The 22569-nt window shown below is 42.7% G+C and overlaps 1 protein-coding gene across 7 annotated transcripts in view; it reads right to left on the bottom strand.

The window, feature by feature from the left end:
• CREBBP (CREB binding protein) overlaps nucleotides 1-22569 on the bottom strand; it is a 132540-nt gene that overhangs the window by 21783 nt on the left and 88188 nt on the right. For 5 of the 7 annotated variants that reach the window (XM_073793266.1, XM_033840338.2, XM_033840334.2 and 2 more), the window contains 13 exons: nucleotides 21309-21411; nucleotides 20819-20965; nucleotides 19902-20019; nucleotides 19201-19372; nucleotides 18542-18586; nucleotides 16157-16281; nucleotides 15352-15540; nucleotides 13521-13937; nucleotides 11495-11674; nucleotides 10295-10484; nucleotides 5907-6025; nucleotides 4826-5065; nucleotides 3955-4043 (listed from right to left, as the gene is read on the bottom strand). In XM_073793266.1, coding sequence (XP_073649367.1) covers nucleotides 3955-4043; nucleotides 4826-5065; nucleotides 5907-6025; nucleotides 10295-10484; nucleotides 11495-11674; nucleotides 13521-13937; nucleotides 15352-15540; nucleotides 16157-16281; nucleotides 18542-18586; nucleotides 19201-19372; nucleotides 19902-20019; nucleotides 20819-20965; nucleotides 21309-21411 — 2134 coding nt within the window. The remainder of the gene's footprint in view (nucleotides 1-3954; nucleotides 4044-4825; nucleotides 5066-5906; nucleotides 6026-10294; nucleotides 10485-11494; nucleotides 11675-13520; nucleotides 13938-15351; nucleotides 15541-16156; nucleotides 16282-18541; nucleotides 18587-19200; nucleotides 19373-19901; nucleotides 20020-20818; nucleotides 20966-21308; nucleotides 21412-22569) is intronic. The other 2 variants (XM_033840337.2, XM_033840340.2) reach the window with 2 other exon arrangements.

The following is a 22569-nucleotide window of genomic DNA, read 5'->3' as shown; positions in this document are numbered from 1 at the left end:
GCATTCTGTCTGCTATATTTCACTGACTAAACACACATAGTGAATTAAAAGTATAAAACTTTAGAGCATGCACACATCTCAAGATTATTCAATTTTTCATATTTGTTGATGAGGAACATGACAGATTCACTGTGTGTAGCAACTGGATTAATAAGAGTTTCTTGCTGGGACCAGTTTATTTAGAATTAATTCAATCAACAAAGTCTGCCAAGATTAAAAACTGACCAGGAACAAACAGGTTAACACTGCTGTTTTTAAAAATACTTATCTCTTTCTCTGAATGAACTACAGTAATATTCTGGCTATTCACTATTTTGTAAATATTTTTATGGAGGCTTGAAATCATGTAGTAAAAGGAATCTCCATGTGTAGAAGGGCATGATCATCACTGGCAAGAAAGAATTACACTATAGAAACTATAAACCAATTAAGCAGCAATCAGAACAATATGCAAAAAAAAAGATACCCCTTCAACGCCAAATTGCTTCCTTTTAAAAAATGAATGAAAGTGTTCCAATTTATTATGATCAAACTCAGCCACTGTGCGCTAGCTCAAAGAGGACTACGGAACACACTGTGAAATGAAATTGCCACGGTAATTACATGTGAGTCTAAACGGTTTTAAAATCCTGGACAAACTAAACTCTTAGCTTTTATGCAAGCAGGACATCAAGCCTAGCAACATCTGGGGAACAAGGATCATAAACCCATCATTTTCCACTGGAGGAAACTGGCCCAGAGTGAAGCACTGATGGCTGAATGGCAGCCCCTGGGGTGGCTGCAGAAACCTACGCCCTCTGTGTATAACTAACTTCCATTCCCAAGAACCTCAGGGTCAGAAACTGGGAGGGACAGAGTGTCTGTCCCAGAGCAAGGCCAGAGATGTCAGAGAATCGAATCTGTTCAGGTGTAAGGGGAAAGGGAGGGGCCCTGGCCTCCCTTTAGCTCCCTTCTGATATGATGATAGCCCACCCATCTAGTCAAGTAGGCTGAAACCACTCTGGTAATCAGTGGGTGACAGATGTTAATGTCAGACTTGCCCCTATCGTATACCTAGTCCAAACTTTATTCATCCTGGAAATACATAATGGTTCAGAGATTCACTTTTCAACCGTAAGAGCCTAGATGACCTTCTGCCTTACGTGAAGGAAGCAGTCTGATGAATATGGAATTATAAAGGAGAAACACTTTACATAATCTGATGATGATGTACATCTGGGTACCTAAAGTTAGCACAATGTAACTGCAGAGTTCATCTGTAAGGGTAATCTAATGTATGGAGTAAATTTTCAAATGCAGATTGTTGTAAGTACCATATCAGTATATAAAAATAACTTGGATAATAGATAATATCTATTCTTATCTATCAATAATAAACTGTTAAAGTTATAGAACAGTTTTCCCAACATGACTTACTTTCAAAATTTCAAAGTGTGGAAACAAGTGAAAATGTAACCATATACTAGCTTATCTATTAGTTTCACTTGTTTAAACGGTCTGTAGAATTTCCTACTCTAAGTGCCCAGTTTAGGACTATAAGTACCAAAACAATTATTCAAAAGAACACCATGGTGTTCATCAACAGTCAAGGTTGAGAATGAAAATGTAAGTAGTTGAAATGTCTATCGCAGAATTAGACCACTGCTTTCACAGACTCACAACGTGGTATCTCTTCCAGTTCTGTATTCCAGGAAGCACACCTTGTAAGATTCAGCTGAGGAGCAGTATATGCTCACACTCATTTAAAATGTATTATGCGTAAAAGAGAACTCCTTTATTTATGCTTCTACTCTTAAGGAAAATATATTACTTTTGCTCAATAAAAATTAAGTCCTATATAGAAGTAATATTGGACATTTCAGAACTTTCAAAACAATCCTTTGTTTGCACCCCATCAACAACCTCCTCTGAGGAGGCAGTAGTGCACACTGATGCCATCCATTCTATCGAACTTGAATTGCTCTCAAGTGAAATACGGCCGAAATCTATGCAAGTCAGCCGAGGCAGGGTCCAAAGAACCCAGGAACAGTGAAAAGCAACAATGAAAAGGCCCCCAAACTTAAGAGATGATGGTAAGCAATCTGCTGTCTGCTCTTCCTTCTAGACCCAAACTGTGTTGGGTACTTAGCAGTGGGGGCATTTTTCAGGGTATAGTTAATTTTAACCTGTTCTCTTAAAATTTCATAGCTGTATTTTGCACCTAACAGTTTCCAAAGCATTGTCTCATTGGAGACTGACAACTAAGGGTGTCAGGAAAGGTGTTACTATGCCCATGTCATGGACAAGAAGGTTAAGCTTGATACATTACAGAATGTGCAAAAGATCATGGGGCTAAAACTGTAAATGGAGGGGCCAGAACCTCCAGAACAACACTTGTCACTATAGGAAAGATTCCATTTGGGCCACAGTATCATTTCAAACTTTTAGTTTTAAAATGCCTCTATCAATAGAAGAGCATGCGAAGACAGAAAATGAATTCCAAATGTTAAAATATTTTTAGCAGGACAGTTGTGCCGGCTGCACTTCCAGTAGAGGTGCCTGTCCAGGGACACCCATCTTTCCCCTCAAACCAGCACTTCACTAAGATAAGTGAGCTGGACAAGGCTTAGAAATCTTGTCTTAAGATATTTTTAGGTCAACAGTTCTTTTTTTTTAAAAATAGGATTTTGATGAGAGTCGTTAATTACCTTGAATATGTTTTTTTTTAATTTTATTATTTTTTTTAATTTTAATTTTTTTGGCCGCACTGCATGGCTTGCAGGATTTTAGTTCCCCAACCAGGGATTGAACCCAGGCCATCGCAGTGAAAGTGCTGAGTCCTAACCACTGGACTGCCAGGGAATTCCCTAGATATTTTTTAAAAATTAAAATAATTAAAAAAAACATAATTGGAAGAAAAGTAACTGCAACATTCCAAATTATTCAGGCCTCTGCATGTACCTTTGAAAAAATAAAAACTTATTTTCCTCAAAGTATTAGAACATATGTAATTACTATAAGCAAACAAGATAAAAATAATCAAAACATCAAACCCTAAAGCTGACATTTAATACTTGAACCTAAAAACAAAGAACAGGCATGAAGCCTCATCTTGGTCACGTAAAGAATTTAGTTGCCAATTCATAGAATGAAGGCAATGTAATTGAATTTGACAAAGAATTACAACCTATGTTTCAAGGCAGGATGCCCTCATGCTATGGCAACACGCAGTCACTTAAAGCAATGGATACAAAGTAGCTTAATTTTCAAAACAACCCTCCAAACCAGGAAGTTGTAATTAGGTAAGGGAATCAACAACAAAAATTATTTTCATTCTTCCTCTACTTAAGATAGGAGATCTATTCTTTAGCCATCTCCACATTTCAAGAGAATAGAAAATACTTCAAAAGCATACCTACCACTCACTAACCCCAAAAAGGCCACCTCATGAAGGGAGTCATTCTTAAACTCAATGAAAACACCGATCTCATTCTTACTGTGCTACTGATTAAAAAGAAAAAGTCTATGGTTTAAAATTTTTAAATGAATTAGAGCAAACACAAGTCTTTCCATCAGACTGTACAGGCCAAATTAGCTAGGCAAATATTTACACACAGATTGGTAAAATACAATGTTTCAACTTTATTATCTTAAAAAAGGCAGTCAACCTTTGTTAGAGTTACTCTCCACTTCAGACTCTTTCTCATATGGTTACATTTTGGCTTAACACATGTACTTGATCCAACTAGTGCAGCAAGCAGTTTTGAGCTTAAAATTTTATACTATACAAGCATGCTTTTAAGTTAAGAGACCATGGGCCTATCTGAGTGACTGAGAAACAATGAAATTTTGGCCCTTTTTACTGAAACTTCAGGAGAGAAATAATGAAATGTACCCAAGCTACAATCAGACGAGCATGCCTCGTCCTAAGACCTTCTTTTTGTCCCATGATTCAAGAAACTGCTCAAGGCTTACCTATTCTGATAGCTGTAGTAGGCAGCATCACGAGGAATTGTACACAGCTGCTTCCCGTAGCAGCACAAAGTCTGTGGGGAAAACTCATACTGCAAAAACAAAGGAGAAAATACTAAAAATATATCCCATTTACTGTCATGCAATGTTCTGTCCAATATGGAGTTAGATTTAGCTAGTAAATTATTTGTTAGTATACTGGATAGTTTTCTAACGATTCTCACATCTATTTAAAGACATTTCTGGATACAATAGGATAGAATTAGTGTCTAAGAGACTTTTTTTTTTTTTTTTATGGCTGCCTTGGGTTTTTCGTTGTTGCGTGTGGGCTTTTTCTCCGGTTGCGGCGAGCGGGGCCTACTCTTCATTGAGGTGCGCGGGCTTCTCATTGCGGTGGCCTCTCTTGTTATGGAGCACGAGTTCTAGGCGCGCAGGCTTCAGTAGTTGTGGCACACGGGCTCAGTAGTTGTGGTTCACGGGCTCTAGAGAGCAGGCTCAGTAGTTGTGGTGCACGAGCATAATTGCTCTGCAGCATGTGGGATCTTCCCAGACCAGGGCTCGAACCTGTGTTCCCTGCACTGACAGGCGGACTCTTAACCGCTGCGCCACCAGGGGAGTCCCTAGTGTCTGAGAGACATTTGTTACAGATAGATGAATGGACACTGGGGCAGCCAGGAATGCTTAATCCAAGGCCTTCCCCCATAAGCACCTCTAGCTTCAGACAATCAACTGTTTTACAAGAGACCAGAATCCATCTGGGTCCTTCTCAGTACACAGGTGTTGCCAAAATACTGAGTTTATCATATCATCATAATACCCTTTTTGACTGTATTAACAAGGGTAGTTCATTTTCCAGAAAAAGTTTCAACTGTACCTTGCGTCCACAGCAATATCCAAGGGATTGCATAACAGGGTCAATTTCTTGCTCAAAGACCTCTGCGAGCTTACTGCAGAACTTATAGACCCGGGATGTCTTCCGATTGTAGAGCCAGGCATTGTTGAACATGAGCCAGACGTCATCCACATACTGCCAGGGTTCCTGGTACTGCCCTGTATCCAGCTTCCGCTTGATGGTGGAAAGGTCCATGGGATTCTTCACAATGTCAAAATAATCCTGAAAGACAAAACGGTCTCAGTCTAGCATATCCCCCCCAAATTCCAAATGCCCATCTTATTTGGCAGCTTTATCTTAAAATAAAATTGAAGAAAGTACCAGTATAACTTCCATTTCTAATAGTGAAAAATGGGACTTGAAAAGAAAACAACTTCTGATCTTCCTCTGATTTTATTATCTAAAATTGTAATTAGTATTTTCAAGTGTGATCAAATTATTTCAAAAGCAAAGTTAAAGAAAAAATAATATTAAAAAACTTATTTAATAAAACATGTCTTATAATGTCAGATTTTAAAAATAAGATTTTGATCCACCAAATTAAAATGGTGAACATATTTATCAGACAATATGTTTTTCTAGAGATTCATTCTTGGTCCTAGCAACCAAAATGAAATTCCAAGACAAACACAAACACAAAAGCAAAAATAGTAATACTGCTAAACAGAATCTGTTGGGTCACCATGGCCTTTGCAAGAGCACCCAGGGTTTCAAAGTGAGAGGCCCATGTGTTTTATAAGTGATGTTCACCAATTATTTAAATCCATTCCTGAATACAAAGTCTTACCCAAATATAAAGCAAGGCTACAGAGGCTGTGCGCCCCAGGGTGTGCTCCCCCCATCTCACTGCACCCCTTCCATGGACCCTGGGGCTTAACGGAACAGGGGGGAAACACACATTTCAGTCAGTAAGACAAAGGTGTATTATTGTTTTGACAGAAAATATTTTTTTACATTAGGGAAAAAATTCTTATTTTACCCAATTTTAAGAGATAAAATGAGTATCATGGATACTCATGAATTACAGTGGTAAAGTTATAATGTTTTTATGATATCAACTTACTGGAATTCCTAGGAGCTGGGGATCTACAGGCTGCCGAAAAGGTAGGGACTCTGGATCCTGTCGATATAGCGCTTCTAGGGTTGGCATCAGAGCCTGGCGCAACTCCTCCGGCTTAAAGACTGCAGTTAAAAAGCACAGGAAACGATGCTATTGACAAGGCACCCAGACTCTTCCTCTGTCACTTTTCAAATGGAAGCCTGGCTACTTCTGAGAAGGCCTGAATCATTTCCCTCCCAGCCGTGAAGCTTCCAGGAGTCCACGGACATTCTAAAGCTACGATTCAGGGATTCTGAAAACACAGTCACACTAGTTTTTAAAAACTGCATCCACATCACGAGGCAAAAATACCACACAAGAAGTTTGCTTGTTCAACAAAAAGATTTCCAGTGCCAAAACTTGGTTGGAACAGAAAAAACGAAGCTAACTTTCTAATCTGCCTCATTGATCAAATGGGTGGGTACAGAGTCATTTTCACAGGAAGGGGCTTTTCCTCGCCTGAGGAAACGTTTGTGTCCTTGGCTGAAGTAAACTCAAACCACCTGAGAGGAATGGTTTTGTATTACAACCTCACAAATAAATGTATACAGTAAGAGAGCCACAAAAATAAGTAGCTCTCTTATTTTCCCCAGAAGTTCTGTACTGTGTACTGTCCCCTTGCACATGTACTAGTGCCCATGTCTCCAACCTCTTGGCCCACCCATTTCCTACGATGCCTTCTGTTGTCACCAGTGTAAGAACAAGCACTGGCTGCCAAATACATTCAGGACAGTCACTCATACAAACCCCTCGTGAGTTCTAAGGACATGGGAAACATGCCTGTGAAGGTGACACTGAGTGTCACACACCCCCTCGCTCACATACGCTCCTGCCCACAGAAAAATTAGCAGAGGCAAACACTGCAAAGATGTTCTGATGACTTAGGTTCTAAGTGATGTGACGTTTCCACTTTGTGGTTTTTTGAATTTTGAAAAAATTTTCTACAACAGATACATAACAAATTGTAATTTATAAATCAGACTAAAATACCATAAAAACCTAAAGTTCCCGTTGGGAAGTGGTATGCATTGAGTATATCGAGAGATGAAAACACTGGCTGAGAAGTTTCCAGAAACTTTATTGACATCAGAGCCAGGGAATACCCAGGTATCCTGACTGACCTCCTGAGGAAACGGCCTCCTGCGCTCCAGGACACATGGCGGTCAGCAAGCATGGGAGACAGCCAGTGTAGACACTCCCATGCAGGTGCAAAGGCCTGGTCTAGGGAGCAGATGTGCCCTGTGGAGCCTTGTGAAACACAAACAAATCCTGCCTTCAGCTAACCCCTTTTCTTCCAGTCTGTTTTTACAGAGATGAAGCAGTGTTTGGTTTTCTTTGAATAACTCTTTATAAGAAGACAATTTGTTAATCAATAGCTTTTTTATTCTTCTAGACCAGGGGTCGCAAACCACGACCCACAGGCCAAATCTGGCCAGCTGCCTGCCTTTGTATGGGCCTGGGAGCTAACAATGGTTTTTAAGGTTTTTAATGGTTAGGGAAAAAAAGAATGCTATTTTATGATACGTGAATTACACAAAATCACTTTTTAGTCTGACAAAATAAAGCTTTTTTAGAACACAACCGTCCTTGTTGTGCAGGTGTCCATGGCTGCTTTCGCACCACAAGGCAGGGCTCAGCAGCTGCAACAGAAACCTTATGACACACAAAGCCTAAAAGATGCACTACCTGGTGGCCCTAGACAGTCTTCTGATGCCCTGCTCCAGACCATCTCGTCTCCCAGTGCTGATCAAAACTAACATGACCTTACGTGTATCTCACTCTGGATGACCGTTCACTCATTCACTAAACATTTAATACCTATGCCAAGGAGAAGTCATTTTCAAACTCCTGTCTTTAACAACCACACTGATGTAGTAAGACTCCAAATGAGTGGAAGTAGCAGCCAGAAGCTGTATTTGAAACAAGTTCTCTGCCACTGATTAGTGTGGTGTGCTATGAGCAAGTCACTCCACTTCTCTGGCTCAAAACCTTCTCAGGACAATCAGGTGGGGACCACATCAGCAGTCCCCAAACCATGGCCCATGGATACCTTAGGGACCCTCATGCAGTCTAATATGGTAGCCACCAGCCATATGTGGCTACTTGAATCAAAATGAATTAATATTAAATAAAATTAAAAATTCACTTCCTCAGGCACACTTGTCACATGTCAAGTACTTAGGAGCCACATGTGGCTGGTGACTGCCATAACAAGAGAGTGCAGATATACAACATTTCCATCTAGCACTGCCCTAGGCCTTTTCTAGGGGTCTGTGAAATCCATTTCCATAATATAAAACAATTTTCATGATAACACTAAGTTATCATTTGCCTTTTGCACTGTGTGCTGACATTCACACAGACTGGGCAAAAACAACAGTGAATAAAATCACTAGCATTGCAGCATGACCAGGCTGCAGCTCCAAACTCGACTTCGTGGTCGCCCCGTTCTTTGCTGCTGCTGTGCATACACAGGAAAAAACGTCATCTGCACTTACAAGTGTCCTTGATGAACGAGTCAAAATTCTTACTTATATTAAATCTCGGCCCTTGGCTACACGTCTTTTATTCTGTACAACAAATTGGGAAGCTGTCATAAAGCACTTCTGCTGCATGCAGTGGTTGTCTTGAGAGAAAGCACTTGTATAAGTGTTGAGTTGAGAGCTGAAGTAACTGCTTTTCTTCATGAAACACACAAAACTAGAAAGAATGGCTGATAGACAAGCTACAGTTACTCAGATCTGGGTATGTGACAGACATTTGCTCAAAAATGAACGAAGTATGCCAGTTATAGTTACTCCCAGGACAACTGACGCTATTTGTTACCAATGATAAAATTTTGACTTGCATCAAAAATTAGAATTTTGAAAAACCTGTATCATGACACGTGAGCTCGACAGCTTGTCAAAGTTTACACGACTTTCTGAAGAGACTCACAGTGATATTAATAAATGTGATTTTAAAAAATATCACATAATAAAGCATGTCAACATTTGGAAGATGAGCAAAACTCAGTGAGCCAAAGTCCCAGATGACCAGAGGATAGTGTTACAAAAAAAATCATGCAATGGCAAAAGATCCATTCAAAGTACAAGATGGACGATGGATTCTAACACCACAGAGTATGAGAAATTCAGGGCTATGGATTCAGATTTCCCACTGCAACTAGCCTTTAAGAAACTTCTACTTGTTGAGTTTTGGTATAGTATCAAAAAAGAATATTCACAATGACCTGAAAAGGCTACTAAAATACTCTTCTCTTTATTAACTACTAACCTGAGTGGGTCTGGATTCTCTTCATGTACTTCAACCAAACAACAGAATACAACAGCAAAGGCAGAGGCAGATATGAAAATCCAGCTGTGTTCACTTAACTCTCCGAGTAACAAAATTGTAAAACACAATGTCATCACTCCAACTATTTCTGTTTTGGAAGTTATTTTTAATTAAAATGTGTTATTTATGGGTGCCATGTAACAGATTTATTTTTTAAATAAATATTAAAAAAGACATCTAATAGAGTAAATAGTGATAGATGATCCATACAAACAAAAAATTCTCTGGGATCCTCGACTTTTAGGAGTATAAAGAGGTCTGAGACCAAAAACTTAAGGCCTGCTGTCCTCTATGATCTCCAGGGTCTCTTCCAGCAGCAAAACTATACAGTATCAGCCTTTCTAACACTTTTCTGCCATCTTTCCTAACTGGATCACCTGCAGCCCTCAACTACCTGAGCCCCATCTCACATTCCTAACGGTCACCTGACAATTTGCTGACACCCTTACCTCCGTACTTTGGACACATCTCAAATACATTCTATCCAACTTCCACCGTGAGCCTGGCTCATCCTGCTTATTTCAGAACCCAAAGTATCTTCACTTACCTGCCGCCCTCCCTCTTCCTGCTGCACTAGTCAGTGGGTTCTACTCTCCCACCCCCTGACTTCGGGCACTTAGTTTCCTATCTGTATCAGCAGAAACCTATGAACTTCAGTGCACAGGGTTGCCATAGTGATAATTTCCCTAACATCAAGCTTCCGGTCATCTTCCTGCTGGAGTCCATCAGTGGTTGTCCACGGCATGCCGAGTAAAGCCAGCACCACCCCAGACAGGCGGCTCATGGGCTGCTCCTCAGAGCCCTGGTCGTTTCTCGTTCCTACCACAGACCCCTGTGGGCTCACATCCTGGAGTTCAGCTCACTGTCACCATTTCTAAAACTTGCAGAATGGCAGGCAAGAAGGATAAAAGAAGAGATGGAATTCTTCTTCTGCTTTAGCTTTTAATCCACAGAATGCAATCCCAACACAATGGAAAAGCAGCACCATCCGGTAAGTTTACGAGAACATGACCTACTTTTTTTGCGAGGCTGAGAAGGAGAAGTGGACTGTGAGGCTGTCCCGTTGGTGCTACTCTCTTCTTCCTCTTTAGCTTCGACTTTCACTTCAGGTTTCTTTTCATCCACTTCCATTGGTTCCGACTTCTGCTCTGTTGTGTCTGTTTCTTCTTTAACTTGAGAAGATCCTTGTAAGTCCTCCTCCATGATCTTGAGAAAAACAAAATTACAGACAATGATATATGAATATGAAAGACCTTTATTCTAACTCAGCCTTATTGGAAGGCTCTTAAAAATCTCTATGGGCTTGTTAAAACCTTTCCCAAGTCAGAGCTGCATTGATCATTCCTTTTCTCTCCCACAAGAAGGGGTGGAGTGCCTGTTGAGTCACTTCAGTACAGCACCAGTGCATTACAGTCCTAAAAATTTTTAAATTTTTACATGCTAGAGTGCTTAAAAAACTTGTATACACATTGTATACACCAATTAACTGCCCAATAGTTTTACATATATTTCTAGTTTGGAACAAGAAGTGCCTTGAAAATTGTGGGAAGGATCAGAAATTCAACTGCTCAGAGGGCCAGGCAGGCGAAGCTAATGACAGCAGCAGGAGCTGTTGTGTGAGGCCGCGGGGAGCAGTGGACACTCTGGCAAACTAGAGAGCTCACGACCCATCTAAGAGCCACAGCTGGTGCTCCTACCTAGACTGCTGCCCTACAGGAACAGAAGCACAGTGCTGGCAGAGCTTCTCATTTTTCAAGAAAAGCCAGAAATCTAGAGTTTTATTTGTAATTTCCCATTTTAAAAATAATTGTGTGGGCCAAACAAAACACATTTATAGGCTGGATTCAGCCCACGGTCTGTCAGTTTCCAACTTCTGCTACAGGTTAATTAGTGAAAGAACACATCTCTTGTGCAGTCTAACTCTGCAGAATTATAAATGAATGAAGGATGGCAATGAAAAAGTTGCTGGATGATTTAAACATTTAAAATACAAGCCAGTGCTCTTCACTTCTGGCAAAATAAAATAAACCCATATCTCATATCTAAAAATAAATAACCAATCTGTTTTTAATCTCTTTCCAACTTGAACCACAATCGAATAGGATACTGAAACAGAGCAGGGACATCCACGGTGGACGCCTTGTGCCTCCCACGAGGACACCTCAGTGATGCCTCTGTGCGCAGTACATCTATTCACTCCCAGGAATGGCACCTACCGCAGCCCCAGGCTCTGCCTTGGGTTCACTGGCATCGGGCTCAGTGTCCTCAGTCTTGACCTCAGCCTTCATTTCCAGCATTGGTACATCGGGTCCTGGCTGCTGGGAGTTGGTTTCGGCGCTGGCCACTGAGGATGGAGTGGGGACCCTGTTATCAATGCTGGCTGCTGCCTGGGAAAGCTGTGGAGAAACCAAAATCATTTATCTCTGTAAACAATATAAATGATCTTAAACCCTGATGCTCACTCAACACACAGTTTCGCGTTAATCCTTCTCAATACTAATCTAATAGGCACCTCTATTTGAGAGAACTGAAGAATAAGCGTTAAAATAGGAGTTCCAGAGAAATCAAAATCAGGCAGAAACACAACTGACTTCTTGCCAACAATGCAGAGATGGAAGAACAGAGCTTCCTACCTTTTGACAGAAAATTATTTTCTGGGAATTTTCTACCTAAGTCACAGAACCTCCTATTTTAAATTTAATTCCTTCCAATGACATTAATGGTTATGGTAAACGCTGAATAATAAATATATAAGTATATATGCTGTAGAAAGGGGAATAAAGTACCTATATGGAATAAGAATGTATAACTAGCCTGTTAATTATAGGAACAGTGGTGGAGGAGTAAACAAACATTAAGAGAAGGAATCCCAGGGCTTCCCTGGTGGCGCAGTGGTTGGGAATCTGCCTGCTGATGCAGGAGACACGAGTTCTTGCCCTGGTCCGGGAAGATCCCATATGCCACAGAGTGGCTGGGCCCGTGAGCCATGGCCGCTGAGCCTGCGCGTCCGGAGCCTGTGCTCCGCAACGGGAGAGGCCACAACGGTGAGAGGCCCATGTACAGCTAAAAAAAAAAAAAAAAAAAAAAAAAAGGAATCCCAGAAAGAATTGTAAATTTTCATAGATTTACCCAATGGAGTTTTAAGTAAACAAACAAAAGAAAACATAAAATTACAAAGGGATCTTAACTTAGAGATAAGAAATATAAAGTAAGGATCAATAAGCACACTCCCTTTGGAGAAATACAAACAGTAATGTCATCTTGGGGTTTATGTTGGGGTTAATTTTGACATTTTATAAATAAATACCCTCAGTCCCCACAAATAAAAGATAATGTATTTTAGGGGGAAGAAGGTTTTTAAGTTAGACTGATAAGAAAACAGACACTAAGATTCTGGTGAGAACTGGGAGAAGAATGTGGAGGTGAGCAGAAGCAGCCTCAGGCCCCTGTGTCAGTGGGGACAGCCCAGTCTAGGAGAGCAGGACTGGGTGCTGCCAGCAGACCATGGGACATGGGACACAGGACGTGGTGTGACCCTGCCACCTTCACCTCCCAGGAAGAATGGGTAAATCTAAGCCACAGAAGTGTTAACCTGAGCATGCCATTTTGTCATGAAAAAGAAAGGGCTTCCAGCTGGAAAACAAGGCTGATAGGTAAGGTCAAAGTACATACAACTAGGAACTTGACTTGTTTACCAAATCCTCATCACTACTAAAACTCAGAAGACGTCATTCTAGGACAGATAATGGGGGACGTACTGCTCCTATGGACAGACAGCTAAAAAATTTTACGGAGGGGCTTCCCTGGTGGCGCAGTGGTTGACAGTCCACCTGCCGATGCAGGGGACACAGGTTCGTGCCCTGGTCTGGGACGATCCCACATGCCGCGGAGCTGCTGGGCCCGTGAGCCATGGATGCTGAGACTGTGCGTCTGAAGCCTGGGCACCACAACGGGAGAGGCCACAACAGTGAGAGGCCCGCGTACCGCAAAAAAAAAAAAAAATTCTACGGAGGACCCATGTATGAGTTCTTTTAGTTGTTGATTTCTAAAATCTGATTTAATTGGGGAAGATAATCATAAGTCATGTCCTGCCTAACAGCCTTTGGAGCCAATGCTGGAAACAAAACAGATACTTTTTGCAACCGCACCAAGACTTGCAGTGACTTCATGACAGATTTTTTTTTTATGGGCAAGTTCTCATCTAAGAGTCTTGGCCAGAAGACGACAGGCCGAGGGGCTCACCGGTGTGCCAGGAGGCTGGGTGTGCACAGGTGTCGGCTGCTGCTGTGACGACTGAGGGGTGGCCACGGACGGAGGCTGGACTGGGGTCTGAGGCTGTGGGGTCACCTGGGCCTGGGCTGCCGCCTGGACTGTAGGGGTGCTCTGGGTTTGGCTGGCACTGGGCACTGAGCCGGGAGTCGGGGTGGGAGTCTGCCCGGAAGACGACACAGGAGTTGATGGCTGGGTGGGAGCTGCTGGCTGGGGAGGAGTCATCCCAGGTGCCGCCGGATGCTGAAGAGACGGCATGCCTGCGGCCGTGGAAGCAGGAGGTGGAGTCTGGTGTAACGGTGACTGTGTCACTGGTGGGCAAGGCAGCTGGCTGGCCTGGGGCCCAAGCATGTTCAGAGGGTTAGGAAGAGCAGCACCAGGCACCTGTCCCTAACAGATGGAACAGAGTATGTTAAAATTATTTCCCCCATTTGAAAATGTGGCAATAGACTTCAAAGACTTAAATGTATGAAAATCTAATCATGGTTTCTTGATGAGGTCTGCTGACTGCACGGGAAGGTTCCATTTGTAAAACGTCATCGATCTGCACACTTATAGTAATGTGTACTTGTTTCTCATGCTTTGATTTACAAAAGTGTGGAAATCTCTGGCTTAAACAAACACATATACACTCCACTTACTAGCTTCGTGCTCCATAATATCCACCCACAGCTTAGACCACTGGAAAAGGTATTTGTCTTTTTTTTAAAAATGAATTATGGAAACACTGAAATGTTTCAGTACAGTGGTTCTCAACTAGGGACATGTTTCAGAATTATGTGTGGACCAATTAAAAATCTATTCTGAATCACTGGTCTAGAGCAGGGATCTGCAAACTATGTAGAGTCCATGGCCAAATCCAGCTAGCTACTGGTTTCTGTCAATAAAGTTTTACTGGCAGGCAGCTTCGCCCATTCACTCATATGTGAATGCGCATGTCTACCGTTGCCTTTGCGCCACAACAGTGGAGCAGAGCAGTTCAAACAAAGAGCCCATGGCCCACCAAGCTGAAAATATTTACAGGACAAACCTGATAGCCCCTGTCTGGAGCAACAAAATTTATGGAAATTAAGAATTAATTAATAAGTATTTAGTGAGTGAATCTAATGTAGTCACTGCCTTTTATTCAATGTTACTTCATGTTAAAAAATTAAATAATGTATTTTATCTTTTGGGGGAAGACTTGGCCTGTTTTAAAAACACATGTACATTTGTATACAGCAGCAATCTGGTGTACTCTAGCAATTAACAAAAGGGGAGAAAGGCAGTAAAATGAATGGAAAATAGTTCTCACCAGCATTAGACTGAATAATTAAAAACACATTCAATAAGAAGAGAACTACTCAAATGATCCAGTTAGTCGGACTTCACCTGGGCAGTTCAGACAGACAGACAACAAGATACAAAGACCAAATCATTAAGAGTGAACTCATGGGACCTTTCCTCACTCCTTCTTTAAAATCCAGTGTCTCTCAGGATCACACGTGAAACTCAGAATTTACAATGCACAAACAAAAACCAAGAAAATGACAACTAAAACCCCTAAAACCAAAACAAAAGCACACAGACCAAAAAACCATAATCCATTCCACTTTTGTATGAAGTTCACCCCAAGATGGTATGACTAATTCCAAACAAGGTAAAAATAACAGAACAGAACAGGGGAAAAAAAAAATCAAGAGATGCTAGCACATGAAATGTTTTGTCTAGAATTCTAATTTCTGTGAACTAGGACATGCTGAGGTCAGTGGGAAGCTGGGGCTACATCACTGTAGGTGGCTCACAGCCCCAACATGAACAGTACCTGTGACACGCTGGCCTGGGCCGCTGGCTGCCCCATGCCCACGCTGTTCACGTTCAGCGCCCCGCTGGAGGACGGGAACTGGTTCTGTGGCAGGAACTGGTTCTGGGCAGGCGCCTGGGCCATCATGTTGTTGGCGTGTGTACCCATCATGTTCGGAGGCTGAGGCATTCGGGAAGGAGAAATGGCCATCTAAAAGACAATAAGCGTTACTGAGAGTTCAGAGGGCTTCAAGGGCCTGAGTCTTCAAGATAAACTAGAAGAGACAGAAATCTTCAAATCCTCCTCCCTTGCAGGAAGGGACCCACCACTCACTAAGACCTTCTGGCTCCCAGGCACTCTGCATGCTTTTCAGGCAAGGTCTCTAATAAGCCAGCTTCACACTGCCCTCTGAACAGAAACCAATAGTATGCTATAGTTTAAAGTTCAAAATATGCCTTTTATGAGTTCTCTGAAGCGTTTAGAAGGCAGCCGCAGGAGAGGAAGTTCTGACAGTCAACAGACACTGACAAGTCCCTCTCAGCCACATATCTGAGGCTGCCAACCCCATCTTCCAACAAAGTCACAGGTGCCTATGATTTGTCATTTCAATAAAAATAAGTAAGGTCAAATAATTCTTGTAGTAATAAGGACAGAGGGAGAGAGAAAGAGAGAGAGAGAAATATGAAGGAAATAAAGCATAAGCCAAATCCAAAGGAACAAGTACCACAGGATTTCCAGACGACCTACAAGTTTCCTGCTGAGAGAATTTTCCTTATTCGAGCAAGGCCTTCTCAGCACAGCTGAGGCAAATAGAAAAAGCACTTACCCCTGGAACGGAGCCCATGCTGTTCATCGGGACAGAGTGGTTCATGGGGGACGACGAGCGAGGTCCCATGGGAGCTTGTGGCAACTGTACATTCCCCAAGGATATTGGGTTAAATGAATTCATCCCTGTAAATGTACCCACAACGGTTCATTAGGAAAATCACTCACAGGAAAACAGAATGACAACTCACCAAATAAAACTCTAAGCCAAATAAGATGGAACACACACACAACATATACAACTGAAAGGAAAGCACTCAGTTAATCAGAAAAGATGGCTAAATAATAGACTGTTCATATCCAGAGAAGATGGCACCAAGGTAGTGGTGGTGAGGGTGATAGGATGGGGTGGGTGGCAGGGCAGCATGAGCACAGGAAGGCAGAAAGTCAGGTAAGCCATGAGTACGCAAGGCCGGGGCAGCGCTCGGCACCGAAGCGTCCAAGCGACAAAGTAGATGGGGGGAGCGTGGGAAGGCGCTCCCACCATCTATGGAGGAGGTCAGCTAAGGCCAGGGCACCTGTCTGAGCCAACCCCTCAGAGCCTTCTGGAGCACCTGACTCCCATCTCCTCTCCTGCAGGACGCCTGTTCCCATCACTCCAGGCCTCCCAGCCCTTTGGCTGGGTTTACATTTATTGTTGGAATCTGGGGTAAGACTCAAAACATGGTTTTAGTTTTGCAAGCACATTATGCATTTAGAAAGTGCCCAAGGGTTGGCAGTTCTCAACCTCAGCCTCCTCTCCATAGACTGGAAAGATCTCACTTTCACAGCTACCTTGGCCTTTCCAGAGGTGCCACAGAATGAATGACACCTCACTAGCTGCCATGCAGCTCCAGACCACGAGTCTCTCTCTTTGTAATTTCCCACAATACTCCGTAAACTCTGAGCTCAACATAAATGCTGGTTCAATAAGTCTTAGGCCCGACGCTGGCGTTTAACAGAATCCTTGAGGCGCTGCCTTAACACTGTGTAGTATGAGAGGCCGTCAAACAACATGTGCCTCCTTCAGCACCACCAAGAAATGTCACCCTAAGTAACCAGCACAGGTCCAGGACTTTCCAGGAAGCTTATAATACAAAAGTGTCCCACTCTCCTTGAGGGTTTTATTAACAAGAGAAGATTTTATTAAATAAAAGATGTACGAAGAAATGGCACCATAAAAAGTCCCTCTTTACAGACCCAGACAGGTCGGTAAGCGGGGCATGTGAGCACGTCCCTAGAAAATGCCTTCCACTCTGCTCAACAGCCACCTCCTCAGATCCCAAAGCAGCAGAGTCTTCCAAGTCATCCCCGACACAGCACTCAGCCACTTTCCTAAGGCTCCATTTCTCTGACTTTGTGATTTCTTTCACCCTTCATATCTAGTCCACCTAAACAAGTCCCTGAAAAGTTTCCTCCACATCAGTTTATCTACCAGGTCTTTTTCAGTACGCAGTACGATCACCACGGCTTTTAAAATGACCTCTTCTCCCCTCTTGAACTACTCTACACACAGCAGCAAGGCCTTGCTTTGGAATCTTCTGGATAGTGTCACCACCTTATTTCACAACCTGTAAAAACATCCTACTGTTCAAGTCTCAATTTGACAAGAGCCATAAAAGCTTTGAAATGACCCTCACCCCCAAACTCCCAAACTAAAATCACTGCTTCAACAACCACCAATAAAAAGACTGCCAGTAGCGCAGCTTGATGAGGGTTCTCTGAGCACAAACCCTCCTCGGCCAGCTGCAAGCAGGCATGGCACCTGTGCTCACAGGGCCCAGAGCAGTCCCCACTTTCCTCACCTCACACCCCCCACCCACAGTGCTTCTGCCCCAGGATGGGCTTGATGCTCAGAAATGTTCTGAAAAGTTTCTTTCCCCCACCTCCAATACAATGCTTTTTTTGGGAGACTTCCTAAGAATAATGTCTTCTCTTGCCCATCAAAAAAAAAAAAAAAAAAGGGCTTCCCTGGTGGCGCAGTGGTTGAGAGTCTGTCTGCCAATGCAGGGGACACAGGTTCGTGCCCTGGTCCGGGAAGATCCCACATGCCGCGGAGCAGCCGGGCCCGTGAGCCATGGCAGCTGAGCCTGCGTGTCCGGAGCCTGTGCTCCGCGACGGGAGAGGCCACAATGATGAGAGGCCCACATACCGCAAAAAAAAAAAAAAAAAAAAAAGTTAACTCCTACTTCTGATCTCCTTGGAGAGCTTTCCTATGACCTCCAAACTTTCAAATGCAACAGATATTCATACTACCTGTGGACATGAACTCTGCTCATCAGCAAAAAGGAATGGAAGGAATAAGAGGAGGAGCTACAAAGAAATACAGAGGGAAGAGGACAAACCAATGAACTTTGTGGATGTAGAATGTTAAACCAAAATATGATTCACAACAATAGTTAAATACCTTGAGAAACCTGCATGCGATTCACTGGCAGAGGCATGGGCCCATCTATAATGGCAGGAAAAAAAAATGGGTTATTTAAAATAATCCTTGGGACTTCCCTGGTGGTCCAGTGGTTAAGAATCCACCTTCCAACGCAGGGGACGGGATGCAGGTTCGATCCTCGGTTGGGGAACTAAGTTTCCACACGCCGGAGGGCAACTAAGCCCGCACGCTGCAACTACTGAACACGCGGGCCACAACCAGAGAGCCCACGCACCACAACTAGAGAGAAGCTCGCGCGCTGCAACAAGGAGCCCACACACTACAGCAGAGGATCCCGCATGCTACAATGAAGATCCCAACGAAGATTCCGTGTGCCGCAACTATGCAGCCAAAAATAAAATAATTTTTAAAAAATTTTAACTTAATAAAATAATCTTTTAAACTTAAAGAGAAAACCAGGTCCAAAAGTGCTGTGCATTCTGATGCCAGCACACCCGCCTTTCCACGAGAGAGACTCAATGTCTAAACACAGGCCACTGCAGAAGGTCACAGCCACTACCACACAGGTTTCACAGCATAGGCTTCCAGAGAATATAATTCTCTATGCTTAGAAATACACACCAAACGCAGAAGGAAAAACAAGGCAACAGACTAAGGGCTGGAAATGAAGTCCTTACTTGGAGGTCTCACAGGCTGTGCCTGTGGTATCCCAGGAGGCTGTGTCCCGGGGGCTGGTAAGGCTGGCTGGTTACCCAAGATGCCTTGTTTGTGTAAACGCGATCTCCGTTTTTCTTCTAGTTCTTTTTGTATCTTGTAGATTTTCTCTGCTAGTAAGTGATAGTACTCATCCTAAAAAGCAGTAATATTCAATACTAGTTATTTGTAAAAAAAACAAATGATCTGGTTTTGTATGTTCTAACAAACTAATGAACTTTAAATTAAGTACATTGGCACAGGTAAGCATTCAGCACTTCTGATAAACCAGTGCCCAGTGATGTTACAGGAGTTATCAGATAGGAGGTACTGAGTGCTCATTACATTCATTCCACAGCTGAACCTCTTCTTGGACACTCACTGACACTGGCAATAACATGGACAAGCGCTGTGAACACTGCCGCTATAAAGTACACCCACGGATTAAAAAAATTTTATATACCTCATTTACTGCTGTAGCGGAGACATCTGTACTCTGTAGTTACAGAACAAGAGAGTTGTACAGGGACCTCATGTCTTAACTGGGAAGTCTCCCTGGTCAGTGCCCTCAAGTGATGAGTCTACCAGACTAACAGATGTCCCCACTTCCAGACAATAAGGCAGACAGATGCAGTTACAGCTCCCATAGGTGCTGTGCGTGGCTAGAACACAAATGGCAACCTACCCTGCTGTTGGCAGACTCATACATGTCCCCTTCCACTTTCTTAGCATAGGCCACCAGGTTCTCCATGCGGCGATCCTTCAGGGCTGCAGGGTCAGGTGTTGGGAAGATGGCTTGGACACTGAAAAGACAACACACACTCTCAATCTATTTTCAATACAATGTCTGTCTATGTGACACGGAAAGAGAAGAAACAATTGTCTACCTATGGGCGCAATACACTGCTGATAGAAACCCCCAATCTCTCTCGCCTAGTTCATGAATACACAAATGAAGTCGCTCTCTGGAGACAATACTGACCTGTCAATTTATCTACAAGTCAAACACACCCATATTTTGCTATTAACGATAAGTGCTGGACCATTCAAAATTCTCATTTTGAATTGCTAATTTTTAAACTACTTATTATAAAAACTTTTGATTAAAATAATGAAGGAGAAAACAAATCTCCAAGGGAATCAAGTTAACCTCACCTTCAATTTAACTTAAATAGCTGGAGAAAGTTAACTATTAATTTCCTGTATGTTAAACTGTATGATGGTAGTGTCATGCCATCTGTATTTACTAGGCCCAAATTCCTCCAATTCTCAGGGGTCTCCACAAGTATAACCTTGAGCCACAAAATAAGGCTAAGCTTCTGAGCTGATCCCAGGTCCCTGGTGCATCCCAGAGCTTAGAAAACAGGTCTGGCCCCCTGCAACATGGGTCACAGTTCATGTCCCTCTGTAGGACCCACTGGGGATGCAGCATCTGGGTCACAAGCATGTGACCCCCTTCAGCTGCTAGGGTACAATCACCTGGGGCGCAAGAGAACACTTAGGAATTAAATCAGACATCGATGAAACTGCAAAACTGTCACATCGCCATCAGTCACAAAATGTTTCCATCACATGTGAATAATGGGCGAGGTGGCCACGTACAGTTTATGCACTAGATGGCTCCGCAGGTCCTGAGTGACATGTTCGTGCCAGCCTTTCCGAACGCCAGTGCTGGAAGGAGGTGCTGCTGTGGGTATAGTGCTGAGGGTTCCAATGTTTCCAGAGTTTGAGCCGTCATTGATCAGTGGGCTAAGGAAAGAGTAAGATTTATCTAACTAAGGTTCGTCAACCATATGGAACTTTAAACTGTATTGGATGGAGGGAAGGAGGGAGGGAGGGAGGGAGGGAGGAAGGAAGGGAGGAAGGAGGGAAGGAGGGAAGGAGGGAAGGAGGGAAGGAGGGAAGGAGGGAAGGAGGGAAGGAGGGAAGGAGGGAAGGAGGGAAGGAGGGAAGGAGGGAAGGAGGGAAGGAGGGAAGGAGGGAAGGGCGAGCATCACACATTTAGAAAGAATCAAGAGCTTCCCGTGGTTACCAGCCCACTTTCACATGCAACTGTCACTCAGATCGGAGCCAAATGAAACACGGGTCTTACTTTGTGGCCCCAAGGGAAGTTGGAAGAGCTGATTCTGAAATCAAGTTTGGTGGCTGCTGATCTGTTGTTATTCCTCCTGCTGGAATGTTCATTGGGTTATTTCCTTGAAAGAAAGAAAGAAAAGAAATCAACCAACTCCTGAACTATAATATACACTTTAAAGTCCTGATAACAGATAAAAAAAAAATCACATATAAATAAATGATTCTTATAAGTTATAATAATAAACGCTATGGCAGGAACTCTGGGAGTTATATTTTCAACAACGGTGATCAAGTTGTATAAATTCAGTTGCAGTCTCCTTCCCACTGCACTTTATAACTAAAGAAAGGCATTTCTATGGAGGCTGACTGGCATCATGAGTGCTCTGTGGCTGCAGAAAAAAACCAGAAATGATCCATCTGCAGATTCAGATTTTGATTCTGGCTTCATTAATATCATGACCTAAACAAGTAAGCTAACCTGTCACATACATGCTCATCATCTTTTTTTTTTTTTTGCATATCAGAAGGTAAAAATCATAGAAATTTAAGTGCAGGTGAAGAAGATAAAAGGTCAACTTATCTACAGTATCCATTCTAAAGTAAGAAAAAGGTGAGAGACAGAGAAGTTAATAGTCTTGTTCCAGATTATATCACCAATAGGAGTAGAGTTAGATTATAATGCAGGTTTCAGGGCTCCAACCCAGTCTCCTAGCCAGCAGGAGTTAGAGGTGCATTAGGGTGATTATTTCCCAAAACGCAACAGATGAGATGTCTTTAACTGGACATTTTTAAGGTTAAAATATTTTATTAGGAAAAGAAAAAAACTAGCACAACAACCTTGATTTAACTTACTGACATAACTGTTTGGCTTAAGTCTGAGTTTAAAAGGACTATGCCAATTTGAAGAGAAACATTAAGGAGACACTATGCAGAGATGGCAAAAACTGTGGAGAGATGTGACTGAATGATGAAACACTGGCAATTAATGGGTTGAGATGACACTAGGAAACACTAATCCATGGAGAAGTCTGAGACAGAAGAGATTTTCTGAGATTCCTGTTAACCTCCTCATGTCCAGGCTGGTCACCTCCAGCCATGAGGTAGCCCATAACCAAGACGTGCTAAGAGCTGTACCCACCTTCAGGTTCTTTGTCAAATAAATGGTCTACTCAGAGTCAGTGCAAGTGGTACAACCCTAATTCTAACTTGTGAGATTCTGTATTCTGAGCCATATGAAATGCCCTTATGAAAACTGTCCAGACAGAAGCAACAAAAAT

Source organism: Tursiops truncatus, chromosome 15 (genome assembly GCF_011762595.2).
Source record: "Tursiops truncatus isolate mTurTru1 chromosome 15, mTurTru1.mat.Y, whole genome shotgun sequence".
Taxonomy (NCBI): Eukaryota; Metazoa; Chordata; class Mammalia; order Artiodactyla; family Delphinidae; genus Tursiops; species Tursiops truncatus.
This window is presented reverse-complemented; position numbering and strand designations above follow the sequence as displayed.